Genomic DNA, 15,177 nt, shown 5'->3' with positions numbered 1-15,177 from the left:
GTTTCCCGCTGCCCTGGGGAATCCTCCATGGCGGCGCTGCAGGCAGCGCCGCCATGGGGATTCCGACCCCCTTACCGCCAGCCTGGCTCTGGCGGTTTTGACCGCCAGAACCTGGCTGGCGGTAACGGGTGTCGCGGGGCCCCTGGGGGCCCCTGCAGTGCCGATGCCACTGGCATGGGCACTGCAGGGGCCCCCTAACAGGGCCCCACCAAGATTTTCAGTGTCTGCCAAGCAGACACTGAAAATCGCGACGGGTGCAACTGCACCCGTCGCACCCCTTCCACTCCGCTGGCTCCATTCGGAGCCGGCATCCTCATGGAAGGGGGTTTCCCACTGGGCTGGCGGGCGGCCTCCTGGCGGTCGCCCGCCAGCCCAGCGGGAAACTCAGAATTACCGCGGCGGTCTTTTGACCGCGCAGCGGTATTCTGACGGCGGTACTTTGGCGGGCAGCCTCCGCCGCCCGCCAAGGTCAGAATGAGGCCCTAAGTCTTGCTCCGAAGGTTCGACAAAGTGGGGGTGTCAGAAGAAGGATATTACACCGACTACTGTATTTAGGGTAGACAGTGTAATGTTTTTTTTTTTTCCCCAGTCCATCAACCCCATGAAAAAACCATCAATAAGGAGCAGGGAAAATACTGATCCCCCACTCACTAGGAGAGAACCCCACAGAGGGCTAAGGTCATTAGTTTTCTTCTTTTCTGAAACAAACTCCAGCTTTGGGAGATTGTCAGAAAAACAAAAAACCTTTGAAAAGTTTGATGAATGGTTGCTGGTGGCGATTGCTCAGAACAGACACTCATGTAAGTTTTATTTTGTTTGTGAGTTGAGCTGAGCATGCCACGTGGTGCAGCGGAGTGGTGGGCGGAAGTGCCAGACGTGGGTTTTCCGCTTCTCTGCTTTTGAGATTTACTCTCCAAATCAGCTAACTTTGCTGAGGTCAAGTGCCTCATAACGAAACCAGAGACTGCCAAGAGGTGCTGTGGGGGCAGGGGACTGTTAGAATGCACAGACCTGTATGTCCTTTGGAGTGTGAGGTTAACATGAGCTTTTGTTTTCTTCTTTTTCAGCCATCAGGTTTGGACGCATGCCACAAGCTGAAAAGGAGAAACTCCTTGCGGAGATATCAAGCGACGTGGACCACCTGAACCCTGAGTCAGCGGACCTGCGAGTCCTTGCCAAGCACTTGTACGACTCGTACCAAAAGTCTTTCCCTCTGACAAAGGCCAAGGCGAGGGCCATCTTGACGGGGAGGACGACAGACAAATCAGTTAGTTCTCTTTGCATATATTTTTCATTAATCTCTACGTAAAGTACAATGTCTTTCTACAATTAAAAAAATACCCCACCTCTTCTTTTGAGGTTGGCTATGACATCTTTCTGACCTTGCATAAAAGAAAACATTATTTAGGTAAGTCAGGCAACAGTAGACGTAAAACTACACAACATACAAAGTACTGTAAATTACAGAAAGCTTTCAAGAAATTGAAGGTCAACTAAGCATTTTAACTTGGTGTGACTGTATAGAAGGTTTTTCGTTCTAGCTCCTAGTGGGCCGGATCCAATGCCAGATTTCCAGGTTATCTCCAAAAGTTAACTTTTCATACATTCAGTGTTACTAGAACTTATAGACATAGTTAGTGGTAATTTTAAATGCTTGGTTTGGATCTGGCCCTCTTGGTCCTACTTTGGAGACCCCTGCTGTATAGTGTCAGAGACAGGGCTATTCACGACCCAGGCAGTCGTATTGTGCATGGTGAAAGTAAGATCTTGAAACATCTGGTCTTCTGGAATAATTTAAAATTACCCATTTCAAACCGATTTTTTTTCGTAAGCATAGAAGATAAACAAGGGCTGCCTAGCTCAGTTATACGACCCTGAGTTGCAGAGACTCTCACTATCTGATCTGATATGTGGATGCTTGCTTTAAGTAGGCCGATAGCTCCAGTTCAGTTGTCAGAAGTATGAGGCTGTTCGGTAAGAGAAAATATCACACACTGTACATATTGGTAGTCTCAGCAGAGAGGCCTTTGATTAGCAGATGATTGAATGGGTCCTCTTCCATTCCAAAGCATATCGGTGAGAACCTCATATGAAAAGTACTAAATTTACACTCAAGTTCAAGAAACCGCAACGAATTTGACTTTGTGTGTGGTGCTCTTACAATCAAATTAATCCAGTATGTCTGTGCTGTCCAGTCATGTTTTTTAGATTGAAATCAGCGGTGCTATTGCAGATGTTACGAGGCAGTGTGTCTGTGGCATGTAGTTAGGTGGTTAATTTCCGGATGTAATTTCGCTTCTTTGGCAACATCTTTTTTTCATGCAAACTAAAGTTTGCACTATTGTGAAAATAGCGTGACTTCTTTTATAGAACTTGTTTTTAATAGAGGGGCATTGAGCAAAAAAGCCCAACTTGTTGAAAGCATACCATTTATTTTGGGAGTACTTACATAACAGGTTCATATTTTTCTACTACTTTTAAGTGTGTTAAAGATTAATTTTATATATGAAATTTGATGATTTTTTTTAAATTTGGACGTAATATGCATTATTTACACTAAACTGCATTATTAAGGAATAAGTGGCCCTCCTTGGTAATATGAAAGCTGCACCCCTGTCTTCAGATTTATGACTAAACAATATACAGAAAATTATTTTTTGCCAAATAGTTTCCCCAAAATGTGTTCGAACAAATGTGAAACTTGTACAACTTCGAAAGGATTTTCCCTCAGCTGTGGAAACTTGAAGAAGCCGAGCTTTGATGACTTCGTATGCCTCGAGATAAAACTTTTGATTCTGGCTAGTTTTTTGCCCTTGTGTGGAGGCTTTGCTTGGAACGGCTGTGCCCATAATCATCTGATTTAGGACAGTACAACTCGTTGCCTTTATAGGAACTAGCCAGCCTGGCATAGATCAGGAGTGCAAAGTGATTTTTAATGACAATCTATTCAGCACTAACTGAAGAGGAGGCCGTGCAGCCAAATGCCTGCATTTGACAGTAATTACTGATCCTGAAAGGGGTAGTTCCACGGTCGGACTGGAACAGAAAATAGGCCTGGGCACCAAAAAAAATATAACTAAAGCACTTCCATAAACCTTCTTCCTCTCCTAAGTGGACTGCACCAATCTCAGAGTCCTGCACCGAATCCAGCGCTGCACCTGGATGCCAAAATGCAGCAAACTTTTGCATTTTGCAGGAAGCAGCCACAGAAACAAAGGAAGGGCACAGGGATCCCTGAGGCACATTAAAAAGAGAAGAAGGACTCAAGGGGGCGATTGGGACAAAGGAGGGGAGAGGGTGTGGGTAACGCCCAGAGCTGCGGACCTTCGAGCTGGGGAACTAGGGGCCAGATGTATCAAAGCTTTTTGCATTCGCAAACGGTGCGAATGCAAAAAGCCATTTCAGAATGTATCAAAGGCATTCTGAATGCAATTTTAAGGAATCGCTAAAATAGCGATTCCTTAAAATTGCGACCCTGTTTAGAGAGTCGCAAATTGAGACTCTCTAAATAAGAAATCGCAAATAAGGAATCCTTACTTGCGATTTCTAAAGCACATGTAAGAAGCAATTCCTTAATGCGAATTGGGCATTAAGGAATCGCTATTACCACCAAGTTGAACTTGGTGGTAACCATGCACAAATTTTAAAAATGCATTTTTAAAATTAACATGTAAAGCACACATGCCCTTTTGGGGTGCAGCAGAGGGGTTCTTAGGCCCCCAGCACCCTGGACTTTGCATTTCCAAAAATTGCGAATTCCAGTTAGGAATTCGCAATTTGGGACATGCAAAATATTCGCAAATATGGGCCGACAGGCCCATAGATGCGAATGGGGGCTGTATCGCAATTTGCGATTCGGTAATAGCATTTGCGATTTTAAAGAAATCGCTATTACTGAATCGCGAATGTGATACATTGCATTTTGCGAATCAGAAATAGCAATTTCTTAAAAATCGCTATTTCCGATTCACAAAATGCATTCTTGATACATCTGGCCCTAGGTTTGAGCCTCAGCATCGGCACAACATCCTGTGATTGTGCAAATCACTTAATTGCCCTGTGCCTACCAATAAAAAAATGACTTAATTGTTGACTTTGTAACCTCCACCAGTCTCCTACTGATACGTTTCAAGCTCTCAGTGCACTAGGCAGGTATTTGCCTTCAAACAAGATGCTGAATGCTTGACAAATGAGTTTAAACAGACCCTTGATTCTCGAACATCGTAGAAACGGTCAGCACACATAATGAGGAAAAACCATAAAGGTTATTAGTCAAATATTTCAGCGGCTTGTTCCCCTCCCTTATTTATACATGGGTAACCCAGAATGCCTCCTTACCTTAACCCATGTTTTACAACAAAAGTGTTCCCAGCTCGTAACTGCATACATTTTTCACTGCTGTAGTAGCACAGCCCCCACACACAAAATTAGTTTCTGAATAACGAGGCGCTGATATAAGGGGTACAAGAACAAAACAAGGCTTTTTAACACAGCATAGTGAGCGCAATATAATAATGCAATTTATTTTAAATGTAAACACAGGGGCATTCAGGGAAACAAAAGGGAAGAAGGGGTTAATGGTGGGTGCAGAGTGGGAGTGGGAGTCAGTGCTGGAAATTGAGATAAAATCCTAAAAAATACCAATTGTCTTGGAGAGAGGATGTGACATAACATTCAGAGCTTCCGACTTTGGACCTGGAAAGCTGGTTTGAGTCTCCTTGTCGGCTCTCCCGTGTTAAAAAAAAACACTCTAAAAACTTTGTTTTGGACCTGGTAGTTGATAATAGCTATAATGAATTCAAGTTTGTTTACGCTACATCGTTTCCCGCCAGGAAAAGGCTGTCAAAAAATGAAACATTATCCGCAGGGTAGTGCCGCTACACTGGCAGATAGTTTTTCAACTTACCACCAGGCTGCCTGACGGCAGGAGCCTGGCGGTGGGTGAGGGCTGCCGATGGTGGCCCTCACCATTTTCAGAATATGGCGGTTTGGCCCACCATATTGACTGGCGGCTTCAGCCGCCAATGCCGGCATGGTGGGCCAAACCGCCATGTTCGTAATGAGGGCCTGTGTCGACTTTTCAAAACTGTAAAGATTTTACTTGTAAAACATACTTACCTGATCATATTGATTCTAGTACCAAAACATTTGTAAATATTCTTAATATTTTTATCAATTGGTGTGAATCTCCTTCTTGATTCGTGTATCTCATTTATTGACTGTGTGTGTATTTGCAGATGTCTCACACTCTTCTCATATAAGCCTAAGGCAGCTCCACCACACTACCCCCTAGGAGAGCACCTTGTGATTGCTAGAGCAAGCCCCTGTCCACTAGTAAGTGAACCCCTCGACTCTTTGCAAAATATATATCCCATATTGATATATCATATAAAGAGGCAGCTTCCTACGTTAATTTATCAATAAAAAGATTAGAGGAGATACTTGGCCCATTGGTGACTGGAATAGAGGGACAATTTGACTCCTGCAAATGTCTAGACTATCATTTTTGATGGGGTGAGGAGGAAACACCAAAGCACGGTACATGGTTTTGTATACTTGTGTAGCAATATGGCCCTCTCTACTCAGTTGCTGAATAAAAGATGGAAGGTTTGAAGGAGACAATGTACTATTTTTTAAGAGAGTTTCACTTTGATCTTTAAAAACAATAGAAATCCATATCGGATAGGGAGTACTTCACCTGTAGTAGGGCAAAGGATATTGGGTGACCAACCTCACTCAGATCATATACTATGTTACCACCCGTAGTGGCCCAAACAGGGCCAATATCGGCTGAGATCATGAAAGATGTTTTTGAATTGTTCCAGAAACAGAAGGCCGAAGATTTAGATAAATTAGGGGACAAAGATTTGTCCACAAGTTCAAGAGCTTGAATAGTGTCAAGAAAAATAAGAAAAGAATGAGGTAACGCCTCAGAGTTCATTGTTAAGGTTGCAAGCAAAGAATATGGGGACATGAGATGGTTTTCTATCAAGAGCTATGGGACCACTCTATGGGATGAGGTATCAAGCCGATTCACATAGCCTAGTACAAGAAAAGCTTTTTGGTAACTACATCGATTTAGGAGGTCACATCTTTCCACCGAACGCGGTAATCTAACTTTTTTAAGATTCATTCTAGGCATTTTATTTGACCACAGAAAACCGGATGCTAATTTATTCACAGTAGAGAAGAAATTTAGAGACAACCTTAGAGACAGCATCATGGCCAGGACATTTACCAGGAGCAGGGGTGTGACCATCATTTTCAAAGTTTCCAGTCCCCCCCACCATGATGTGAATTTAGGGACCAAGAAGATAATTGGTTTTTGATGTTATCTAATATTTTTTGTTCAATAATGGCGACCAACTCTACTAAGTCCCCATGGAACTAGATGCCAAGATACTTTATCATTTTAGGCTGCCAATAAAGACCTGATTGACTAATACAAGAAGAGTGACAATGAACGTTGAGAGGCATAACGTCTGTCTTGTCTGTAATTAAGAAATGCTGCTAAAGATTGGATTAAAGAAACAACTTTGGGGATTGTAGCATCAGGATTCTCTGAGAAAAAAAGTATATTTTCTGCATAGACAGCTGTTTTGAGCGTATTTGAGCTGAAGGTAACCCCACTGATATCCGTGGATTCATTAATCAATAGCAACAAAGGGTCTATTGAGAGGAAGAATAGCACAGGGGATAGAGGACGGACAACCCTGGCGAGTAGCTTGATGGATGTAGAGAGTAGGAAGAAGAGCCCAGTTAATAGTGGGATTCACATATAAAGACATAACCATTGAGGAGAATGAATCGCCCAGAATGTAGCGCCACAAGACAGCAGTAAGAAAAGGCCAGTGCACTTTAACAAAAGCCTTTTTGGCATCTAGAGCTACAGCTATAGTGGCACGGGACTGGAGAAGAGCAGCATCCTCATTTATATGCCAAAAGAGATGACTATTATTGCATTCTAATCTACCTTTGATAAACCCAGACTATGATTGATGGATCAATCTAGGAATCAAAGATTCCAGATGTTTTGCTAGAATTTTCACATACATTTTTGATTCCAGATTCAAGAGGGAGATGGGTCTGTAGTTCTCAGCCTCAAGGCGTTTTCCCCCCTCTTTAGGGAATACTACAATAGTGGTTTCTGCTGGCATTCCTGAAACGGTCCCAGAAACTGTCAGAGTCACCAGATCCTCGGGGTCTGTGCACGTTCCCAACACGTCAACCACAAGACAGCTCCAATACTCTGATTAGAATGTCACAGAGTCTAAGAGAGTCCAAGTGGGGAAAAGGGGATTAGGTAGGGAACAGCTGGAAAGGAGACCTGTAGGAAGCAAAAAGGTTAGAACACACAATATCAAGATTATATCATATTAATCATTACTATGCTATGACACTAAGCATTGTCATACTGGAAACATGGATAACTTAAACATGGACTTAAATAACAAGGCCTCAAAAATGTTTGAATACCTGTGAGGGAATCAAGAAAGATTAATACAACTTTCGAATGAACCACTCAATGAAATGTTCCACATGAATTAGAAACATCAGATTTTTCTAGAATTACACTTTCAAATTCAAGCATAGACTTTTGCATGAGGACAAGGAAATAATCTGAATGATTTCTATAACACCATATGAATTGTACTTGAGAGACTTGTTATGCACATACAATATGACATCTAGAATTTATTTTTATTTTTGTTTTCTTAGAATGCAGGAACATGAATTGCGTACATTACAGATTTCTACAAAGGTTTGTAACTGCCATGAAATGTTTAGGCACAAGGAGCAACATGAATTAAACACGAGAAATGAATCGCGCGTTTTGCCAATTCGAAGGCCACCACGTGAATGCCAAGAAAGGGTAGCGCACACTGCATGTCATGAATTTAGTACAAGAAATGAATTGCGTGTCTTGCCAATTCGAAGGCCACCATGTGAATGCCGAGAAATGGTAGCGCACACTGAATATCTTGAACTAAGCACAAGAAATGAATTGCGCGTCTTGCCGATTCTAAGGCCACCATGTAAATGCCAAGAAATGGTAGCGCACACTGCATATCATGAATTTAGTACAAGAAATGAATCGCGCGTCTTGCCGATTCGAAGGCCACCATGTGAATGCCAAGAAATGGTAGCGCACACTGAATATCATGAACTAGGCACAAGAAATGAATCGCACGTCTTGCCGATTCGAATACCACCATATGAATGCCAAGAAATGATAGCGTACAATGAATAACATGAAATAAGCATGAGAAATGAATCGCGTGTCTTGCTGATTCGAATGCTACTTTGTAAATGCCATAAAATGGTAGCGCACAATGAATATCAAGATTTGTACTCGAGGAAAGAATCGCGCGTCTTGCTGATTCGAATGCCAGCATGAAAAATACCATTAAACATCAAGCGCACATTCACACGCACGAGAGCAAAATAGTTTAATCATGCTAATTAGGCCCAAGAACTTGAAATCCTTCGAGAACGGAATCGGGTCCCAGCCCGACCTCCGTCTTACCGCCCTGATCAAGAATCACCGAGCAAAGTGAAAGGGCGAGGCCTGGAAGATCAAAGTAGGCCTCCGGAACAGGAGCTCAGGAAGACTGCTGCTGCTCTGCACCTGGACCTCTGAATAGTGAGCACGTGGAGCTGGGCTGGCTCTCTTATATAGAGTCTTGGCCCAGCCCACAAACCACACCCTGGCATGCTGCAGGGAAAGCTTCTAGAAGGCCCTGGAAAGGGACCATACCCTAACACACTCTGAAAGCCTGCAGCAGTACATTGCAAATGAACAGTATTTATATGCATCTTGAACATAAGTCTTCAGGATTAAACTCTGCAATGCAAAAGGTTAAACAACAGCCTAACAGCACAATGCATGAATTACGTTATCTTGAGAGTTCTGGGTTTTTGCATTCTAGTCGCCCGTAGAGCGCGCATTGCCCTGATGTTGACAGAAACGACAAAATAATAGAATAAAGATTCCAGAGGTGGCAGAATTAAATCAGAGATTGTCTTATAAAATTCAATCAGCAGACCATCCGGTCCAGGACCCTTGTCCCCGGGGATAAGCTGATTGCTTGTACAATTTCAGCTGCATTAATCGGTTTGCTGAGGTGGATATTCTCAAAATCTGAGAGAGATTTCATGGGTATGCATTTAAGAAAAGTTGCACAAGCATCCATCGTGGCTCAGATTTTCGGGGTATAAGAGTGGCATAAACATTTCTAAACTCTAGTAAATCCTCCGTTCCAGGCTTAGTAACACCCTGTAGGTCTTCAAGTGTTAATATGATAGAATTGTTATGTTTAGATTAGAGATATGCTGCTAGAAATTTGCCAGATTTGTTTAAGTAAAAGGGTTTCTTACTTTTTTTAGCTTGTACCACCAAGTGTTCTCTCATACTGACAATAGAATTGTATTCCTATTTGAGACTCAGTTTCTATCTATAAAGGAGGGTCTTTTGCATGCCTGGTAAAAAGATGTCTTATCCTTAACAGTCTTGTCAAGAGAGACCAACAAAGCTTTAATGTATTTACTTTAGCCATCCTACTAATACAGAAGCCCCTAATACACCTTTCAGATCATCCCATAGGACCACCAGAGGGGCAACTGATTGAGAATTTTCCATTAGATATTCTGAAAGTTCTTTGCTCAACCATAACCTGTCGTCCTCAGGACCTAGGAGTTCTTTGTTCATCTCCCACAAACAGTGCTCATGGTGCATGAGGGAGAATGTATAAGATACCGTGATAGCAGCGTGATCAGATACCAGAATGGGTTCTCTGGAGGAGTCTAGAATATCTTGAGATAGGCCAGTACTAAGCAGAATATAATTTATCCTCGAGAAATATGAGAAGAAAGACATATGAAGCCACATACTGTGGGTTCTGTAAGTGCCAGACATCGAATAGTTTATGTGTCTTACATTAATTGAGCATGGCTTTATGAGCCTTTGTAGGCCTTTAATGAAATGCTGATTGTCTATCAAGAACTGTGTCCACCTAGAAAACTATGTGCCAACTGAAGTAAAGAGAAATGCATGGTGTTAATAGTATACCAGAACTCGGGGTCATCATTATTGGGAGAATATATATTGATAGCATTTTTCTTGCCATCACTCTCTGAGAATCTGGCTGTAGACCACCTATCTTTGTTATCCGGTTCCACTGAAATAATAGAAAGACATGAGCATGCTGTAATGAATGTAATCACATCATTCTTTTTTAAACTTGCAGAGGAGCAGGTCAAGTTAGAGATCTGAGTAGAGCGCAGGGAAAGGGGATGTTTAAGACCAATTTTTGTTTCTTGGAGGAACAACGCAGTGGTCCAGTATCTTACTATGTTTTGCTGGATGGTTTAGGCCTTTAGCATTAAGAGGAACAACTTTCAAACTAGGCATTTTAGAGAGTATTAATTGGTTAAAGTATGAAATATGTCATATTCGCTAAATCATAGGGCTAAATAGAAAAATCATCAGTACTGGATGAGAAGAGCCCAAGTGGCACAAAGGGTAGAGTAAAGAGCTAAAGAAAAAAATAGAGCGAATGACATAGGAGTAAAGAAAACTACAAAAAAAGAGCCAACCGTGGTGTCCCTTCTACAATAAAGAGGAAAAGTCCTAAGGGGCGACATACGAGCCAAAGAGGCTGTGGGAGCATCCACTCAGTGATGGAGCCTGGGGCAATCCACTGTGACAACTATATATTGTAAAGGAAGGCCCTGTAGTAGGGAAACCTGACCGTCAGACATATGAGCAGGGAGGAGGGTTCAGCAACCTGATTATTATAGTTTAGTAATACGAGTAAAAAATATAGAAAAGATGGAAATCGTAATCCCTTGCCAGAGGATCCTCTTGGAATTTCTCACATATGCTACAACGGTTTCTGCATGTTGGTAGTGTAGAGGTTTGAAAGCTACCGGTTGTGGAGTTCTAGAGTGTTTACAATGGAATGGAGGTATCCAGTAAGCATGTTCTATTTCAAAGTCTCTGTGGAATGAAATTTGAATGGTGGCCAGTATCCAGCACTCTAAAAACTCAACCATAGAAAGGGCTTTCTCCTCTGTCCCCTCGGGGAGAACAACAATTCTGAGATTCCCAAGTCTGTTGCAGTCTTCCATGTCAGTAACATCCCATTTGAGAGAAGATACAGTCTGATCGATCCTTTGTAGTTTCTCCCCATGGGCCGTGGTACGATCCTCTACATTGCTTATGCTGTCTTCAGCACTGTTTAGTCTAATATTTAAGTCTTTCACATATCTCCTGATAACTGCCACTCCACCTGTAGGAGATCTTAGTACTTTGTGCAATTTCATGCACAGCATTGAGCTAATTAGGATGGCATTCTTAGTGGAAGACTGTTGGAAAATGGGTTATTGGTAGGGCAGGTAGGTACCTACACCTAGCAACAAGCCACTAACCTCCACATAGGTACAGTTAGGTCTCAGTAAATTAATCCCAGCTCAACCCTTGGTAGCTTGGCAACGAGCGTCAAGGCTTAACTTAGGAGACAAAGTGTAAAGCATTCAAATATCACAAAACAGTAATTAAATAAAACACAGGAAACAGTTTAAAAATCCAAAACCAATTTATAAAAATAGTTTATATTTTTATCTTTAAAATGACACAAAAACGATTAAAATCGGTTCAGGGGAACCGGAGATATGAATTTTTAAAGAATTATTACTTTTCTAGCGCTTAGAAACAAAAAGCGCCAATCGGGTCATCTGTTTGCACCTCGACCGGGACAAAGTCAAACTTTCAGGCCGACCGCGATGGAGCCCTGCTCGGCTACAGGTCGCGGGAGGCCTCGGTTAAAAAGTTACCTTCTGACTTAGTCTTTATTTTGAAGTTTTTCTTCACCGGGACGAACCTGCCAGTTGAATCCGACCTCCTGGAGCCCTTGTCCGGATACGCGATGTGGGTTTCCTCGGTGGAGACTTTTACCTTCGGACTTAGTCGTTTTTTCGAGATGAAAATCCTTCGACCGGGGTAAACCTGGATCTTGATCCGACGTCCATGGAGCCCTTCTCGGATACGATGGCTGGGAGGTCCCGGTCAACTTTTTACGTTCGGACTTAGTCTCTTTTTTGGATGTTTTTCTTTACCGGGACGAACCACGAAGTCAGGCCGGGTCGCGGTTGAGGCAAGCCGGCTAGAATTTCCGCTGCGGGTCGGTCCCTCTCTGGAGCTTTTTTCCAAAAATTCTCAAATCTTTTCCAAACTTCTGGGGCTTCACCCAGATGTTCTTTTAAGGTTCTTTTGGGGTCCACAGCTCACCCCAAGGGTCCAGAAGTTCTGTGATGGTCCTTGGGGGGTGCGGACTTCAACTCCCAGAATGCACCTGGCGCAAACTCCTTTTTGGCCACTGGACAGTGGTCAGCTGGTCGCTTTCTTCAGGAGTTGGTGCAGGGGACTCTGGTTTAGCAATTTTTCACCTGTAGCAAACAGGGAGTCCCTCCTTGAACCAGTTGAAGCCAGGCAAAGTCCTTCTTGTGGTGAAGCCCAAGTGTGCAGCTGGTGCAGTCCTTCTGAGTGCAGGGTCCAGGTGCAGGCCAGGGGTCCAGCAGGGCAGTCCTTCTTCTTCTTTAGTTCCTTTCTTGTTGAATTCTGGAGGGGATCTGAGGTGTGGGGGCAGGTCTGCCAGTTTTATCCTTGCTCCTGGGTGAAAAGCAGGGGGGCCCTGGTTCTCCAATCAGGTACAGGGTCGTCCCCCTGTGATGACCACTTCCTGGGAAGTGTGGCAAAAATCCATCCCAAAAGGCAACAGTCTCTAAAAATCCAACATGGCTGAATCTGATTTTTGGAGGTTACATCTGGCTGAGCCCACCCACTGGTGTGGCTAAAAATCATAAACACACCCCTCTCCTGCCCTCTCCTAATCTAATCAAGGGGGCACCTAGCTGTCTGGGGTTGCAGGATGTGGGGGTGTTGCTGGGTGCTGCAAACGTCCTTCTCTGCCTTTGAAGACCAGTTTGGCAGCCCTCCCCCTTCCTGCCTCACCATCTGCTGAGGGGAGATTCTCTCCCCCAAGCACATTCCTTTGTGTGAAGCCAGGCCACTTCACACCTAATCAAGGCAGCCTGGCAGAAGCTGCTGCAGGCTGGCCAATCAGAGCACAGCAGCAAAAACAATGCAGAGCTGAAATTGGCAACTTTTTAGGTAAAGTCTCAACTTTTTACCTGAACAAGTTATATTAAATCCAACAACTGGAAGTTGTGGGATTTATTACAACAATTAATTTGATACCAAATTCTTGGTATGTAACATTTAAGGAGACTTTAAAATTTAAAATAAAGTCTGCCCATTCTAGCCTATGAAGGCCATTTACTTCAATGAGGGAAAAACGAATTTGGCTGTTTTTACCTCACCAGGGCTTATAAATCTATTTTTATAAAGTCCCTGCTTATAGTTACATGGCACCCAGCCCTAGGGGCACATAGGGCACACCTTAGGGGTGACTTATATGTAAAAATAAGGTAGTTTAAGACTTTGGAAGTACCTTTAATTCCAAAGTCGAATTTGCATATAACTTTAATTTAAAAGCAGCCAGCAAGGCAGGCTTGCTTTTAAAATGACACTGGGCACCTCAGCAATGCACCTAGGTGTGCACCACCTATGCTGTGGTCCCTAAACCTACATGCCCTACCATATACTAGGGACTTATAGGTAGGTTAACTTAGCCAATCGGGTCATCTGGTTGCACCTCGACCGGGGCAAAGTCAAACTTTCAGGCCGACCGCGATGGAGCCCTGCTCGGCTACAGGTCGCGGGAGGCCTCGGTTAAAAAGTTACCTTCTGACTTAGTCTTTATTTTGAAGTTTTTCTTCACCGGGACGAACCTGCCAGTTGAATCCGACCTCCTGGAGCCCTTGTCCGGATACGCAATGTGGGTTTCCTCGGTGGAGACTTTTACCTTCGGACTTAGTCGTTTTTTCGAGATGAAAATCCTTCGACCGGGGTAAACCTGGATCTTGATCCGACGTCCATGGAGCCCTTCTCGGATACGATGGCTGGGAGGTCCCGGTCAACTTTTTACGTTCGGACTTAGTCTCTTTTTTGGATGTTTTTCTTTACCGGGACGAACCACGAAGTCAGGCCGGGTCGCGGTTGAGGCAAGCCGGCTAGAATTTCCGCGGCGGGTCGGTCCCTCTCTGGAGCTTTTTTCCAAAAATTCTCAAATCTTTTCCAAACTTCTGGGGCTTCACCCAGATGTTCTTTTAAGGTTCTTTTGGGGTCCACAGCTCACCCCAAGGGTCCAGAAGTTCTGTGATGGTCCTTGGGGGGTGCGGACTTCAACTCCCAGAATGCACCTGGCGCAAACTCCTTTTTGGCCACTGGACAGTGGTCAGCTGGTCGCTTTCTTCAGGAGTTGGTGCAGGGGACTCTGGTTTAGCAATTTTTCACCTGTAGCAAACAGGGAGTCCCTCCTTGAACCAGTTGAAGCCAGGCAAAGTCCTTCTTGTGGTGAAGCCCAAGTGTGCAGCTGGTGCAGTCCTTTTGAGTGCAGGGTCCAGGTGCAGGCCAGGGGTCCAGCAGGGCAGTCCTTCTTCTTCTTTAGTTCCTTTCTTGTTGAATTCTGGAGGGGATCTGAGGTGTGGGGGCAGGTCTGCCAGTTTTATCCTTGCTCCTGGGTGAAAAGCAGGGGGGCCCTGGTTCTCCAATCAGGTACAGGGTCGTCCCCCTGTGATGACCACTTCCTGGGAAGTGTGGCAAAAATCCATCCCAAAAGGCAACAGTCTCTAAAAATCCAACATGGCTGAATCTGATTTTTGGAGGTTACATCTGGCTGAGCCCACCCACTGGTGTGGCTAAAAATCATAAACACACCCCTCTCCTGCCCTCTCCTAATCTAATCAAGGGGGCACCTAGCTGTCTGGGGTTGCAGGATGTGGGGGTGTTGCTGGGTGCTGCAAACGTCCTTCTCTGCCTTTGAAGACCAGTTTGGCAGCCCTCCCCCTTCCTGCCTCACCATCTGCTGAGGGGAGATTCTCTCCCCCAAGCACATTCCTTTGTGTGAAGCCAGGCCACTTCACACCTAATCAAGGCAGCCTGGCAGAAGCTGCTGCAGGCTGGCCAATCAGAGCACAGCAGCAAAAACAATGCAGAGCTGAAATTGGCAACTTTTTAGGTAAAGTCTAAACTTTTTACCTGAACAAGTTATATTA

At 44.0% G+C, this 15,177-nt stretch overlaps 1 protein-coding gene across 2 annotated transcripts in view; it reads left to right on the top strand.

Moving 5' to 3' along the window:
- The window catches only part of PPARG (peroxisome proliferator activated receptor gamma), a 192,563-nt gene that overhangs the window by 112,836 nt on the left and 64,550 nt on the right, over positions 1-15,177 (top strand). For both annotated transcript variants that reach the window (XM_069206652.1, XM_069206654.1), the window contains one exon: positions 1,068-1,267. In XM_069206652.1, coding sequence (XP_069062753.1) covers positions 1,068-1,267 — 200 coding nt within the window. The remainder of the gene's footprint in view (positions 1-1,067; positions 1,268-15,177) is intronic.

This window comes from Pleurodeles waltl, chromosome 9, assembly GCF_031143425.1.
Source record: "Pleurodeles waltl isolate 20211129_DDA chromosome 9, aPleWal1.hap1.20221129, whole genome shotgun sequence".
NCBI lineage: Eukaryota > Metazoa > Chordata > Amphibia > Caudata > Salamandridae > Pleurodeles > Pleurodeles waltl.
The sequence above is the reverse complement of the archived record's forward strand: the minus strand, read 5'-3'. Positions and strand labels throughout refer to the sequence as shown.